The sequence below is a fragment of the Dreissena polymorpha genome, chromosome 9 (assembly GCF_020536995.1).
Source record: "Dreissena polymorpha isolate Duluth1 chromosome 9, UMN_Dpol_1.0, whole genome shotgun sequence".
Lineage (NCBI taxonomy): Eukaryota > Metazoa > Mollusca > Bivalvia > Myida > Dreissenidae > Dreissena > Dreissena polymorpha.
The window spans coordinates 10,228,448-10,245,356 of NC_068363.1; the positions used below are offsets into that span (position 1 = coordinate 10,228,448).

At 37.8% G+C, this 16,909-nt stretch overlaps 1 protein-coding gene across 4 annotated transcripts in view; it reads left to right on the forward strand.

Moving 5' to 3' along the window:
* LOC127846555 (nuclear factor of activated T-cells 5-like) overlaps positions 1 to 16,909 on the forward strand; it is a 53,812-nt gene that overhangs the window by 1,083 nt on the left and 35,820 nt on the right. For 2 of the 4 annotated variants that reach the window (XM_052377916.1, XM_052377919.1), the window contains exons 2-7: positions 7,224 to 7,334; positions 11,462 to 11,539; positions 13,304 to 14,171; positions 14,622 to 14,685; positions 15,772 to 15,960; positions 16,381 to 16,571. In XM_052377916.1, the coding sequence (XP_052233876.1) occupies positions 7,224 to 7,334; positions 11,462 to 11,539; positions 13,304 to 14,171; positions 14,622 to 14,685; positions 15,772 to 15,960; positions 16,381 to 16,571 (1,501 nt within the window). Of the gene's footprint in view, positions 1 to 6,842; positions 6,978 to 7,109; positions 7,335 to 7,389; positions 7,428 to 11,461; positions 11,540 to 13,303; positions 14,172 to 14,621; positions 14,686 to 15,771; positions 15,961 to 16,380; positions 16,572 to 16,909 lie in introns of those variants that run through there. The other 2 variants (XM_052377918.1, XM_052377920.1) reach the window with 2 other exon arrangements.

The window sequence follows — 16,909 nt, forward strand, 5'->3', positions numbered from 1 at the left end:
CTGGGGGTCTAATTGATTGCGAGTTTTTAATGGTATTACATAATAGAAACCTATTAAGGACCAGGGCATGGTGCTTAAAGTGCTGTTCATATTTGGGCAATGCTAGTGTAGAAAAAATGAGTTCATATTGGTTTTTCAAACAAGGCAAAATAGCTTCATACTATTAAGCATTGAGTGAAAAATCCTGAGCCACAATTGGGCATTGAACTTTTCTTTCCAGTTATAAGCAGACTCTCAACTGCATTCCTAAAGTGCTCGCCAGATAGCAAAGCAGTTGGAAGTGAACTTATTTCATTGCAATCATCCCCATCTTTTTGCTTGACGGACAGTACAAACTCGCTACATCATGCATGGGATCCTTGTGCCCCTGAAGTAATACATGAGACAAGGATGAAAAACTTCCATGAATTTCCACAAATTTAAAGCTCAGGGGTCATTTTTGAAATCCATTTAAATCAAGGAGAAATTTGTTGGGTCCATGTAGTGCACTTTTTTTCCTAGTTCCACATGGCAGGCTCAGACATTTTCTGTTTACCTTTACACAATTATGAAAGCACCAAGTTTTACACAAAATCAAGCAGATCGGTTTTGCTAATGGCGTAATTATTAAGTGTCAGCATCACATATTGGTTGAAGTAACTCATAATATAAGCAAGATACCGGGATGTGACATGGTAATTTAAAGATGCATTAGGGACCAGTTGGACGCAGGCCAAAGTTCATTGTTTTACGCCTAATAACTTTTTGTGTCTGTGTTTTTGTCTTGATTTAAAATCAACAAGTAATAACATATTTCATTTGAAGACAATATATCAGATTTGTAATCAGTAAACTTGAAAACTAGTATCAGCTGTCTGTCAATACTGGTTTTTAGACTGTCAAAAAAAACACAGTTGTCTTCCAAAGATTTTATCAATAAAAATTCAAATGTTTATTTGCTCACCTGAGATGAACTTGTCCGTTGTGAATGTGCATTGTCAACATTTTTAATGTGAATAGTCTAGAAATATAAATTATATTGACCAATCTTTGTGAAACTTGGTCAGAACATTTGTCCAAGTGATATCTTGGATGAGTTCACAATAGGATCATTTTGGGATAATTACCGTAATTACTCTAATTTTTCGGACACTTAGATTTTTATTTTTTTTCGTGTCCGAAAACTTAGATACGAAAACTATTCACAAAAATACCGGTGTCCGAAAACAGAGAGTCGAAAATTGAAGTGTCCCAAAACAGCGTCAATTGTTTCGACGACTACTGATATTAGCACGTGCTTGTAAAATACCATGACGTATAGTATAAATTACATTTATATATGTTTGCACTGCGCTTTAAATTATTTTAAATGCTTAATTAATTTTACAGAAAGTTACTACAAGGTTGTACTTTGACCAACGAGTTCAAAGATGAGCATGTGATGTACCGATACTCGCTAGTATGAACCTGTAATTTACGCAATAAAAAAAGCATACTATGAATTCTTTGTTCATTTCTGATAGTTGTTGTCTAACACCTTCCATTGTTCGTAAAACTTGTAATAGGGTGCATCACACTTTGTAGCGTTTAGTATTTGTCACCGTTATTTTACTGAGAAGGGGTAGCACCATTGCGGTAGATAATTGAACTGTTAATTGGCACTACGCTGGTAATTGTCATAACGCTTATTTTCAAAAGAAAGTTGTTTAAGATTATCATAATTGGCACTAATTGACATTATTCCATTGTTCCACTATGGCTTTTAACGTTTAGTTACTGATTTCTTTAATCTAGTTGGTGAATTATTACGATCCAATCGACGTTCAATCTGCATTAATGGTAAATTAGCTTTAATCTGTTTGATAAATTCCATCATTAAAATAACCTTGAGACTTCGAAAGTTATTTTAGCAATATAATTGTTCACTTTCACTTTTAATTATGGATGAGTTTGTGGAGCGGTTTTCAACCGCTGAGGAGGCACTTCCGCAAGCATGGAAGGCGTCGCCCTTACCAAGGTCTACACCAAAGAGGCCTGTTGGGCAACCAAAGAGACCCGGATCTTCTACCTGTTTTGCGAGCAAGCATTCATTGTTGGATTTAATTAAGTGCCAGTGATCAGTTTTCAACCGTCACCTTGGATTTAACTAGTGATCCGTGCTCTACCTTGGATTTACCGGTTAATAGTGAAATTAGCAGTACAGTACCGGCACGTGATGATACTGTAAGTATAAACAAGGATTTTGTTGTCGAAGACTGCTAGACGCAGAACCACGAGGGCGAGCTGACCACGAGCTCCCCAGCAGTTCGTGGTCATTAGAAGCATGGCGTCCGTCAGGCAAGCCGCACGTACAAGATACCGAAATCTACTTTGGGCAGTTGGAAATGATGAACTTCGACGCGATACCACGGGACAAGCGGGACCATCTCCAGAAGACAGGCCGTACCTTGTCTTATGGGATGGCTATTGAAGAGCAGCTGATTGGGTTCGTGTTGGAGCAGAGGGAGCTGCAGCTGGCTGTCACGATCGACGATCTGTGCATCCGTGTGCGCGATCTTGTGACGCCGGCAAACCCTACATTAAGAGCCAGTCGCTGTTAGGCCACCAGGTTCATGAACAGACATGACCTGGTCTTACGAGCCAAAACATCAATGGCTCAGAGACTCCCAGTAGACCTGGAAGACAAGATTGCTTCCTTCCATGTTTTTGTCCGGCGTCAGAGGGAGCACGATGACTACGAGGACATGTTTATCGTCAATATGGACGAAACTCCAGTGTATTTTGACATTGTCCCCAGCAGGACACTTGAAACAAAGGGGAAGAAATCGATCCGCATACGAACAACTGGGTCGGAGAAACGCCATTTAACAGTTGTTCTGGTCGTAGCTGCAAGTGGAGCTGTAGTACTACCAATGGTAATATTTAAGGGATTGAGAGAGCTGAAGCTTACACCTCCACCTTGGTGGCTGGTGTGTGGGTAGCGGAAAGGGTGGATGGATGAAACGCTCATGATCCGATGGGTCAAAGAGATCCTCGTGCCATACACTGAGAAGGACCGCTGTCTTCTCCTGCTTGACAGTTTCGCAGGGCACAAGACGGAAGTCGTGAAGAAGGCCATGCGAAAGGGGAACATTGTACCGGCAGTGATACCGGGTGGCTGCACATCAAAACTGCAGCCACTCGATGTCTCCGTGAACAAACCCTTCAAGGTAATGCTCACATTAAGAATTATTTAATAAGCGCATTTGGAACTATTCTTGTATGCAGCATTTGTATAAACATCTTAATTCACCGTTACCATTTCGTTATTAGCCTATTGGCGTTAAATATAAATCCTTTATGCATGCCTCTCATTCAACATGATATACCGATAATACCCTGACCACAGTATATCATTTATGATTATTAAAATACCGGTACAAGTTATTCATACATTTTTAGCTCACCTGAGCACAACCTGCTCATGGTGAGCTTTTGTGATCGCTTTTTGTCCGTCGTGCGTCGTCCGTCGTCAACATTTTGCCTTGTGAACACTCTAGAGGCCACATTTATTGTCTGATCTTCATGAACTTTGGTCAGAACATTTTCCCATTGATACCTCGACTGAGTTTGAAACTGGGTCATGCTGGGTCAAAAACTAGGTCAATAAAAATAAAAACCTTGTGAACACTGTAGAAGTCACATTTGATGCCCAATCTTCATGTAACTTTGTCAGAATGTTTTTCTAAATGTTATGTTGGTTGTGTTTAAAAATGGTTCCGGTCCGTTGAAAAACATGGCCGCCAGGGGGGCAGGGCAGTATTCCTTATATGGCTATAGAGAAACTCGGTGACAAAACATGGCCGCCAGGGGGCGGGGCAGTTTTCCTTATATAGCTTTTAGTAAAACCTTGTTAACAATCTAGAGGCCACATTTATTGTCCAATCTTCATGAAATTTAGTCAGAAGATTGGTCTCAATTATATCTTAAATGAGTTCTAAAATGGTTACGTTTGCTTGAAAAACATGGCTGCCAAGGGGCGGGGCATTTTTCCTTATATGGCTATATATGGCTATAGTAAAACCTTGTGAACACTCTAGAGGCCACATTTATAGTCCAATCTTCATATAATTTGGTCAGAAGATTGGTCTCAATGATATCTTGAATGAGTTCAAAAATGGTTACGTTTGCTTGAAAAACATGGCTGCTGGGAGCGGGGCATTTTTCCTTATATGGCTATATATGGCTATACAGTGTAGTTAAATCTTGTTAACACTCTAGAGGCCACATTTATTGTCCAAACTTGATGAAATTTGGTCAGAAGATTTGTCTTAATGATATCTTAGATGAGTTCGAAAATGGTTACGTTTGCTTGAAAAACATGGACGCCAAGGGGCGGGGCATTTTTCCTGATATGGCTATAGTAAAACCTTGTTAACACTCTAGAGGCCACATTTATTTTCCGATCTTTATGAAACTTGATCAGAAGATTTGTCCTAATGATATCTTGGATGAGTTCGAAAATGGTTTCGGTTGCTTAAAAAACATGGCCACCAGGGGGCGGGGAATATTTCCTAATAAGGCTATATATCATGCTTTACTAAAACCTTGTTAACACTCTTAGAGGCCACATTTATTGTCCGATCATCATGAAACTTGGTCAGATGATTTGTCCCAATGATATCTTGGATGAGTTCGAAAATGGTTCTGGTTGGTGGAAAAACATGGCCGCCAAGGGGGCATGGCATTTTTCCTTATATAGCGATAGTTAAACCTTGTTAACACTCTAGAAGCCATATTTATTGTACGATGATCATGAAACTTTGTCAGAAGATTTGTCCCAATGATATTTTGGACAAGTTGGAAAGTGGTTCCTGTCGCTTGAAAAATATGACCACTAGTGGGCGGGGCATTTTTCCTTATATGGACTTATGAATCTTCATGAAACTTTGCCAGTTTATTTGTTTAAATAATATCTTGGAGGTGAATGAAAATCAGAGCTCCAGATAAGGGTCGTATTTTCAAGTCTGTTAAGTATTTATTTTAAAATCTTGTCGTACCATTAAGAATTACAAAATCAAGTTACGAATATTATTTTTACATCGGTCCGTATCGATTTTTATTGAGTTATTTTTGCGTATTAAAGATTTTTTCGGTGCTTATATAAAATGGTTATCGGGTTTGTTTAACAAATCGCATTTTTTCCAATAAAAGCGGGATGTACAGTCTATCTGTCAAAAAACAATGGCGGCGCCCAGAGAGCGTCCTAAAAACCTGCAAAGCGTGCAAAAACACGCTTTTAACATATTGTACTCAAAGTGAGCCGAAGTTGAATGTTAAGAAAGACATTATTGAAAAGATCTTAAACGATGTTGTATGTGCAGTTGCCGAAACAGTGGGAAAAGCCAAAAAAAGGGACATAACGGGTCCAAACTTAATATATAAAAAACATTGAACGAGTTGAAGGGACTATTCCCGTGGCCAATCGTTGAAAAGATTGAAGGGGAGACCCGTTTTAATTGGGAAATATGTAAAAAATTATCGAAGGCATGCAATCTAAGCACAGTTTGGGCATATGAACTTATAATGTAGGTATTTGAAAAATAAAATTGTATAATACTAAATAGACACTGTTGAACTCATTTAAATTAAGTTGCTAGTATGTTTATTTTGATTTTTTGCATGAAAATAACCATTATTATTTATTTTTCAGTCATTTAGAAAAGTTACAAATGATTTTCCAAAACTAAGTAGTGAAGTTAAGAATATTTCAGAGTTAAGAATTATTTTTGAAAATCTGGTAGTAACGTTAAGAATTTCACAAAATTTTATCTGAACTCTGGAAAATGGTTCTGGTCTGATGAAAAACATGGCTGCCAGGGTACCCTGTTCACTTGTCATGAAAGTTGATAAGAACATATTGTTCTAATGACATCTTGGGCTGCACAGAACAGGTCAGTTCCTTTGAATCTCAGGTGAGCGACTTTGGGCCTTTCAGGCCCTCTTGTTTTATTAATAACAATTACCGCAATATTAAAAGACGCTTATAATATTAATATTTTTCCAGGCCGAACTGTACAAATCATGTGGGACATTTATGAAGGAAGAGTCCGCGAAGGTTGTCGGGACTGGTGAACGGATCAAAGCGGCCAGTTAAGAAGAAATAGTCAGATGGCTTGCGTCGGCCACTGACTGCATTAAGGGAAAACCCGACCTTGTCCGCCGCAGCTTAAAGGCATGCATGTGGCCAGGAAGACAGCCTCATCCGAATTGACGCTGTATAAACGCCCGCAGCTGATTCTGATGACGACGATGAGGAGCCGGAAGTGGACGATTACGTACCGATCGCGGAGTTGATCTCTCGTGAGATCAAGAAAATGTAAAGGAAACGGGGCTCTGAGAATAGGAAAAGACTCATTAAATCTTTCAAAAGAATTTTTCTTACATGTTCCGGTAGTCGTAACATGCATTTTTATTTCAAAACAACCTTTTTTTTCAGAAGCTGTTCATAAGGAATTTGTTTTATCTATAAATGTCATTCATCAATAATTATGCTCAACAGGAATGAAAATGAATGTCATTACCGATATGTACCGGGTGTGTTTTGTTTGTTGGTCTTATATTACCGGTAAATTGAAATAAAAGCAATAAATCAATGTGCAATAATTGTATTGTGTTGTACTCTTCGTTCTCTGCTTTTCAATAAATACAACCACACAGTCTTGCTACCTCTTTCCTGAAATTATATGGAACAAAGATATATTACATTAAACATACTGCTTCCTTAAAACGGCATCAATTCAAATGCTATCCGGGAAAACCATGGTTTAATACCGGTTTACAAGGTTGCTAGGAAATGTAAAGATTAAATTGAGATTTGTGCTTTTATGATATCTGAAATGATTTCAAAAATTATTGTTGTTTGTTCAAAAACATTGCTGACATAAGTTGGGTTAATTTATTTGTGAAACCTAGTCAACAATACTTTAACCAAACAGTTAAGTTCCTAGGGGTCTCAGGTTAGCCGTTTATGGCTGTTTGCCCATTGCTTTAGGGGTCTCAGGTTAGCCGTTTATGGCTGTTTGCCCATTGCTTTAGGGGTCTCAGGTTAGCCTTTTATGGCTGTTTGCCCATTGCTTTAGGGGTCTCAGGTTAGCTGTTTATGGCTGTTTGCCCATTGCTTTTAGCTTTCAAGAAGTTTCTTGTAACTTAGCACAAATATTTTTTTACTTTGATATTTCAAACTATGTTTGCTTGTTTTGCAGAAATGTCAACTGAGCCAAGCAGCAAAACGACAGATATTCCCATGGATCACCCAGTACAGTCATCCCCACAAACCAATGGAGTTAATATTCAGCAGAGCAGCCTTTCATATGGTAGGTAAAGATTGTTGTTACATTGCTTGTTTTCACAGTGAATGTTGTTATAAGGTCGTGCTGTTTTATGGTTAATTTTTGGGCAAGTATAAGGTAGTACGTTGTATTCTCTTCTGAAATAAGTTTTTAAAAATATGTATTTAATTTTAGTTGTATCAGTGCACCAGCTATGATTTAACAAGGGCATAGTGCATATTTTTTTAAATCAACTTTAGCATGCATGGTCATACAATCTATTAGGTATATTATTTAGCTTGGCTGTTTTCGGAGAAAATCAGAGGTATTGTCATAGCCAGCTTGTCATGCTGTCTGCCGTAGGCGTTGTGCTAAAACCTTAGCATTGGCTCTCAAATCAAAGTGCTTCCACATACTGGTACAACTTTGAAACTTCATATGTAGATGCACCTTGATGAGTTCTACACACCACACCCACTTTTGGGTCACTAGGTCAAAGGTCAAGGTCACTGTCACCTTTAAAAAAATAATATAATTTTATGTCCCCCACCACTATAGTGGGGGACATAATGTTTTTTCCCATGTTTGTTGGTTGGTTAGTTTGTTAATTTGTTTGTTTGTTTTTTTGTTTGTTTGTTTGTTTGTTTGTTTGTTCCTACTTAAACATTTTGACATAACTTTTGCAATATTGAAGATAGCAACTTCATATTTGGCATGCATATGTATTTCATGGAACTGCACATTTTGAGTGGTGAAAAGTCAAGGTCAAGGTCATCCTTCAAGGTCAAAGGTCAAATATATAGCTTCAAAGAGGCACAGAAGGGGACAAAGTGTTTCTGACGAACACATATCTTGTTTCTGACAAGCTTTCGCAGCTGAGCGTTGGCACCCGAGCGATGGCACTTGTTATGCAGTGCTCTTGTTTATCAAATACATTTTGTTGGATGAGTGGGACTATGGGGTTGAAGGTTGCCTGCGCCTATTTGTTTTTGCCTAGCCTGTATACTGGTTTTATGTAAGGAATTATCACAATAAAAAAATGTCATAGTGTTCCAGTATGTGACCACTCCTTAATTTTCACCAACCTGTCCTTATTTTTGGGAACAAGATAACTTTAAACTGTCATGTGGGATTGCAATGTTCCTGATTTTGTGGACTTATATTTAAATTTAAAAGAAAACTGTTTATTACTAGTAAGTTTTACCACACGAAAATTACTCTCAAAGTAAATATTAATGCATAAGCCATAGCAATTCTAAGAAATCAATATGTATATTGAAAATCAAAGAGTTTTTTTTTAAATTTGAGTTTTTACAAAAAATGATGATTATCTGGGTCACTGACTTGTTAAAAATTCTAAAAAAGCACATTGAAAGCTTAAGGGCAAAATTACAGTTTCTTACCCGCATTGTTTCTGTGTTGCACTTTACTTGCGAGTTGTTAAAAGAAACAATCAGCATATTATTCAGTGTAACATTGACACATTTGATTGCAATTATTTTGACATATGCAATGTAGAGTTAATTTTCATGTTCCTCATAGTTGGGTCATTGGGCGTCCACATACATATTGGTAACAGCTTAGTTTTCAAACAAGCAAAAACTGGAATACTTGCTTCTGGGTATTTGTCATGGCTATGAATACCCTGGCTAACAATATATGTATCTCAGAAAAAGCAACTTTTTGGATAAACCCACTAATCTGCTGGTACAAATAAACATGACCCATTTACAATCCTTTCAAAATCACACACCGTATCAACCGCTATTATTAAAAGGAAGCTATCATTGGTTGATATAATGGACCAGCGTTGTTTGTACCGGGCTGATTAGTGGGTTTTTCAAAACTCGTGCTTTTCCGGGATAGATCTACATTGTATTCAGCAAGCACTCCATGAAACTACGGCTTGAGCATATTTTGATTTCTGATTCTCGTAAGGCAAAATTAAATTGCATTGGGATCCCATTTTATATCCATATTATATGCCATTTATTGGTTAGATATTATCAATTCAATTGTGATGGTTTTTTTTTAGTGACTAATTTTTTTAGCTCACCTGATTGCTTAGGTGAGCTTTTGTGACCGGTCTTTGTCAGTCGTATGTCCGTCCGTCCGTTAACATTTGCTCGTAAACACTCTAGAGGCCACATTTATTGTCCCATCTTCATGAAACTTTGTCAGAAGCTTTGTCCCAATGAAATCTCGGCCGAGTTTGAAACTGGGTTGTGCCGGGTAAAAAACTAGGTCACTAGGTCAATAAAAAGAAAAACCTTGTAAACACTGCAGAAGTCACATTTCACGCCCAATCTTCATGATACTTTGTCGATATGTTTGTCTTAATGATATCTTGGTTGAGTTAAAAAGTGGTTCCGATCCGTTGAAAAACATGGCCCCCAGTGGGCGGGGTAGTTTTCCTTATTTGGCTCTTGAGAAACCTTGTAAACACTCTAGAAGTCACAATTTTTGCCCAATCATCATGAAAGTTGGTCAAAACATTGGTTCAATTGATGTCTCGTACGAGTTCAAAAATGGTCCACATCGGTGAAAAAACATGGCCGCCAGTGGGCGGGGCATTTTTTTCTATATGTATATAGTGGCAGTTTTCCCTATTTGGCTATAGAGAAACCTTGTAAACACTCTAGAAGTCACAATTTTTGCCCAATCATCATGAAAATTTGTTAAAACATTGGTTTTATTGATATCTCGGACGAGTGTGAAAATGGTCGGGATCGGTGAAAAAACATGGCCGCCAGTGGGCAGGGCATTTATCTCTATATGTATATAAAGAAAACATGTGAGCACTCAAGAAGTCACATTTTGGCCCAATTTTCATGAAATTTGGTCAGAACATTTGTTTCCTTGATATGAAAGTTGAGTTCAAAAATGGTTGAGGTCAGTTGAATAACATGGCTGCTGGGAGGGGGGCAGTTTTCTCATTATGGCCCCCTTCCCCCCTCTTTTGAAGAAGAGGGGGTATATTGTTTTGCTCATGTCGGTCCGTCCGTCCATTAGATGGTTTCCGGATGATAACTCAAGAGCGCTTATGCCAACTTGCCAAGGATCATGAAACTTCATAGGTACATTTATCATGACTCGCAGATGACCTCTATTGATTTTCAGGTCACTAGGTCAAAGGTCAAGGTCACGATGACCCGAAATAGTGAAATGGTTTCTGGATGATAACTCAAGAACGCTTATGCCTAGGATCATGAAACTTCATAGATACATTGATCATGACTTGCAGATGACCCCTATTGATTTTCAGGTCACTAGGTCAAAGGTCAATGTCACGTTGACCCAAAACAGTAAAATGGTTTCTTGATGATAACTCAAGAACGCTTATGCCTAGCATCATGAAACTTTTTAGATACATTGATCATAACTCGCAGATAACCCCTATTGATTTTCAGGTCACTAGGTAAAAGGTAAAAGGTAACGATGACCCGAAATAGTAAAATGGTTTCCAGATGATAACTCAAGAACGCTTAAGCCTAGTATCATGAAACTTCATAGGTACATTGATCATGACTCGCAGATGACCCCTATTGATTTTCTGGTCACTAGGTCAAAGGTCAAGGTCACGGTGACCTGAAATAGTAAAATGGTTTCCAGATGATAGCTCAAAAACTTATGCCTAGGATCATGAAACTTCATAAGTACATTTATCATGACTCACAGATGACCCCTATTGATTTTCAGGTCACTAGGTCAAAGGTCAAGGTCACAGTGCCAAAAAACGTTTTCACACAATGGCTGTAAAGGTCACGGTGACTCATCTTAAAGAAATGGTTTCCGGATGATAACTCAAGAATGCTTACGCCTAGAATCATGAAACTTCATAGGTACATTGATCATGAATCACAGATGAAATAATGATGAAACTTGACCAGGATGTTTGTCTGGACAATATCTAGGTCAAGTTTTACATTTGGTAAAGATTGAATGAACCGACTCCTCTCAGGTGAGCGAACTAGGGTCATCTTGAAAATATTGAACAATGGGAAGCCCTGGGTGTAGAATGTCGTTCATAAGATGTAAAATTGTTATTTTGATATCATGCAAATACAAGAAAAAAGAATTGGGATTGGGATTGCATTCATGGGATATATGCTTTGCCTTTTTGAGTGTACTTTTTCGTATGTTTTCCACGTTCATTGCTTTGTGTTTTCAAGGCTTTCAGGGTACATCTGCAGCTGAACTGTTGCTAAACATTGTTTCCGCGTCCCAAGCTGGCCAGCAAAACTCTAAGAGTAAGTTATGAGGAGCCTGTGTGTGTATCAAGAAACTGATGATCACTAATTCTGCTGGTCCCATGTCTAGTATATCAAATCGAAGGGGTGTTAGCTTTTCTGTTTTGTGAAATGTAACCATGAGTTATTTGTTAATTGTGAACAAGTAACACTGAAAAGGAACCTGAACACCTGTGAGCTTGTTGAATGTCACTACAGTACGACCTGACTTAAGGTTCACCTGAGAACAGTGGCAACCAGCTTGCATCAGTCAGTCTAGATTTCCCTGGCAAAAATCATTCTATACAACACTTTAGTCGCTTTGCTGTACTTTCCCTTCCCATCAAAACTTCATTGGAAATTTCAAATAGGGTGAAAGCCAACGTTACGTTACTTTATATTGATATATGTCCGCTCACTAATAACAAATTTAGCTATTGTATTGAAACTATCTACATAAGTGCCTTATATCCAGAAATAGTATGTGATTGCATATGGGCTGGTTGGTGTCAATGTCAAGGTCACTGATAGAAGATATTGAAGAATTGTTTGAATATCTTAAAAACAAATCGAGGAATTGTAATGAAACTTTATTATTGCATAAACTCTATCTATAATGCCCTCTGGTGGGGTGCAGAAACTTGGCAAAATGAGGGCTTGAACGGAAGAAATCGTGCATTAACAAGGCGATTTACGTGCCGTTCAAGCCCTGTTATGTGTTTTTCATATCCATAATCTAGTCCACACGCAGTTACTTCCCTTCTCCAGCCTTCAACGACTTTCCAAGCATAAATGGGGAACTTAAAAAGCACCAGTTTCCTCATGCATGCAGGGATAATGGCAATGCCTATATCAATCTAATTTTCAACTTATACCATCTGCACTCTCTTGACAACAGCTTTATTGTATTGGCAACGTCAATGAAGTTAAGGTTATTTACTCAACACTTTCAAAAGACTATGCTGTAAATTTAAGTGATTATGTACCTTCAACGATCCTGCTGTAAATTCCAAAATAATTCCTCATTTCTTAATTTGCGCGGCTGCATTTCAACTTTGCATTAATCCACTGTTTAAACACATTTTAAATCGTAAACTGCCTATCCGAAGGTAAAGCCTCGTCATTTCGGATGATGACCGAGTGAGGCATATGTAAAACACAACCTTGAACTGTATTGAAATAATCGAATTATTTTGTCGATTTCGAATGAACAAAACATTGTTTTCAATGTTATTTTAATTTATTTTGGTATGTGTGATTTGTTTATGCAATAATAGCGAAAATACACATTTTCTCGGACATGATCATCTGCGGGCGCTCTCAAAATCTGTTCCTGCCCGAGTGCGCAGATTTTTTGAGCGCCCGCAGATGATCATGCCCTCGAAAACGTGTATTATCCGTATATACAAAGATTCCTTATGTCCAGGGATTGCACAGGGTATAAGTGTGATCAAGGTCAAGCTCACATTAACTTAATATAGAAACATGGTTTTTGCATATTAATATCTTAAGAACGAATTAAGGTATTGTGATGCAAGCTTATTTATGCTGTATGACAACTTAAGTTAAGAAACTGAGACGCTTGACAAGAAAAGGAAAAGTTTAGTTCTATACTATATTGCTATAATTAGGCAATGAAATTTTTTTCAACATAATTTTTTTCTACAATGTCCATTATGATATTGTATTTCTGCTGCTGATTGTTTTTATTGTCGCTCTTGACTTTGTAAATAATGTTTTCATTGTTAAAGCCAAGTAATGCTTCGTTTCTACTGATTCTTTCAGAGATGGAGGATGAACCATTTAGCAATCTGTCCATGGGGAATAATGGAGGAACAACAATGGCGTTTACCAGTGTAGGGGAGGGTGAAGGGCCGTGTCTTGTTGTCCCTGAAAAACATAACTATAATGACCATGGTAATGAGGGTAATGCTCAAGGTGTAAACAGTCTGCAAACAAATATGTGCCCCGGTCTCAGTGTAAGTGTGAACAACTCTGAAATCATTTTGGTCAAAGCCGATGGGACGCAAGAGACAGGTCCTTTCTTGAATGGTAACAACAACATGCTGCCTTTTGAAGGTCGAGCGGCAAGGGGGCAGGTATCCCCAGAAATGAACATTGACAAGAGCCATATCTTGCAGAATCTTCTGCAACATAGTCTAGTCCTTCAGCAACAGCATGGGTCAATCTCGGCGTCTCGGCCTGGTTGCCCAAGGTCACAGTCATCGGCAAGTCCGTATACAGACTCAAACATGAGTCCATATGACATTTCTCAGCATAACATCTTGGAAACCGAGGGTAGCCAAATGAGGCCACTAGGTGAATTAGTAATTCAAACTGAAATGACACAAGCAACGTTGATTAGAGGTACAGATGGCTTGAGATTAGACTCATTCAATGCTGACAATAATGCGGAAAATGACATTAAACCAAAGTTTGAATGGGCCAGTGATGACTTTGGGAATAAGAGTAGGAAAGTGGCAAGACTTAATTCAGACTGTGATGCCTCATCAGCGCTATCACCCTCAGTTGACAGAATATTTAACCCTGAATCAGCCAATCAGGAAGTGCCCAGTGACTTCACGTTTACCAAGTTTGGTATGAAGGGTGAGGAATTGAACATGCTGGCATTTTCAAATGACAATAATAAGAGGTAGTTAATATTTTTTAACTGAAGGATGTTGTGACAGATTTTATTGTTTATTTATATAATTGCCATTTTTGAACACAGATTTTTTTTTCAAGAGTAGTACACAGAAGTATAAACAAAATATTAATACTGATAACTTATTATTTAAATGTTTGATCAGAAAAATGAATAATGAACATAGTTGCTGTTACAAAAAATTTGCACATTTGACTCTGAAGTTTAAAAAGTATGTGTTAAACACAATTGTTTTATGGTTTGTAAAGAATAAGCAAACCCTTTTCAATTAATTGTATCTTAAAGAAAGGCATAATATATACATATACTCCTTAAGTATTCAGTTTGATTTAGATCAATAAATGAGACCTTAATAAGCGCCTCTTTGAAAATTTGGAGGATGAATGGTGTGTCACCCAAGGTTTGTTTATGGTTGCATTTCTGAATGTTGGTTTCCAGTGATCCTCAGCTACTACACAGAGTTGTGGACAAAGGAACTTTCAAGAAGCCTTCTCTTGTGCATGTAAGTCCCAGGCTCATAGGCTGTATGTAGCTTTGGCTAAAATTGTGTCTTGTTCTGTGAAAATTGAGCAAAATGCATGTGCGTAAAGTATCGTCCCAGATTAGCCTGTGCAGTTCGCACAGGCTAATCATGGACGACACTTTCTGCTTTTTTGTTATTTTTAGTTTCAAGGAAGTCCTTCCTTACTGAAAATCAAGTTTAGGCGGAAAGTGTTGTCCCTGATTAGCCTGTGCACACTGCACAGGCTAATCTAGGACTACACTTTACGCACATGCATTATGCCCAGTTTTCTCAGAACAGGATACAATTAAAAAACTTTCAGTGTTTATTGCCTTTCTCATGACTGTTTTCAGGAAATCTGGAGATGAGCCGTCCAGGATCTATTTTGCGATCAGTGTTAATCTGATGAGTTTTTTTGAAGGGGTTTGGCATAGAGACAAATTTGATTGAGTGCGCAATCATTTGAGAACGAATATTGTTGTAGCTTAGTTGGCATTTCAGAAATTTGCGCTTGGTACCGATATTGGGGGTGGGATGCTCTTTATCTCCGTTGGGGACCTATTGCCTTGGACTCCGAGTATAATTTTCTGGATTAAATGAAAGAATGATTGAAAGAGTTGGGTAAGAATTCATATTTAAATTTCCACTTTTGATAAAAGCATAGGTGAAGGTTATTTTCTCAATGTAACTCTTGCCGGTAATATTTAAAAAATATTGATGGCAGACACTGCAATGGCTATGTGGAATCCTGAAAAAACATTAAATTCATGTTTAAGGCAAAAAGTCCACTGATTTGGGAAAAACTAATGTATTATAACTCTTTATAATTATTCAAATTAGAAGAACTTTTTTATGTAACTTAAATGAAATTGAGATGTAATAACAATCAGACACTTCTTTCTAAAAAAAAAATATCGAAATATTTTTTTCATTTGAAAATTGGTATATTTTTTTCATATTGTTAATTTTGTTTACGTTTTGTTTTGGAAATGTGTCCGTTAAACGGACCCGTAGTTATGTCAGGAAAAGGCCTGTATTTTCCAAATTACATTATTTGTCTGACTTAACCACCAGTTACAATTACAGGACAAAAAACGCGGAGAGTATCGTCGTTTAAAGGAGCCAATTCTTTGCCAGACGTTCCCGACGAAGGCCCACGGCTGTGAACTAAAGATCACTGAGCAGCCGGAGGAGCAGCATCGAGCCCGCTACCTCACCGAGGGGAGCCGAGGGGCTGTGAAGGGCCGGAATGGTTCAGGCTTTCCTGAAGTCAAGGTAACAATGTGTTGGAATTAAATATCAAGCTTTCTGTATTTAAAGTATTAATGTGTTGAATATAAGATAAGGGCTTTCCCGTTGTCAATGTTGTGATGTGTTGCATATTGATGTTGGGTTTTCCGTAGTAAATGAAGTGATGTGTTGAATATTGATATTGGGTTTTTTGGTACACAGTATTGTAATGTGTTGAATATTAAATAAGGCTTTTCTGTTGTCAAGGCTGTTATAGGTTGAATTGACGTATTAGGTCTGGCGACATTAATTGTACGTATTGTTCTGTTTTAGCACGTTGAATATTCATATTGCGCTTTTCTTAGGTAAGTCAAAATGTGTTGGTGATTAAAATAGTAATATGTTGAATAAAACTATTAGGCTTGCTGTTTTTGACAGATTATAATTTATATCTAAATTTTTCAGCTGTTTGGCTATTCAGGACAAGCCACTCTCCAGATTTTCATTGGCAATGACAGCGGTAAAGTGAGACCACATGGTTTCTATCAGGCCTGCAAAGTCAGCGGAAAAAACTCCACACAGTGTTCAGAGAAAGAAATTGAGGGCACTAATGTGATTGAGATAGACTTATCACCTAGTACTGATATGTCTGCAACGTAAGTACAGATAGACTTATCACCTAGTACTGATATGTCTGCAACGTAAGTACAGATAGACTTATCACCTAGTACTGATATGTCTGCAACCTAGGTACATTTACACAATATTTAAACTATAAACATTTTCAGACATATTTTAGGTGACAAGCCATACGTGTATTCAAATGATTTTTATTATCCCCCAATAAATTTTTTGGGGAACATATAGTCGCCGCTTCGTCTGTCCGTCCGTGTGCGTCCGTGCACAATTTTTGTCCGGGCTATTTCTCAGCAACTAATGACAGGAATTCAATGAAACTTTATGGTAAGCTTCACTACCAAGAGGAGATGTGCAT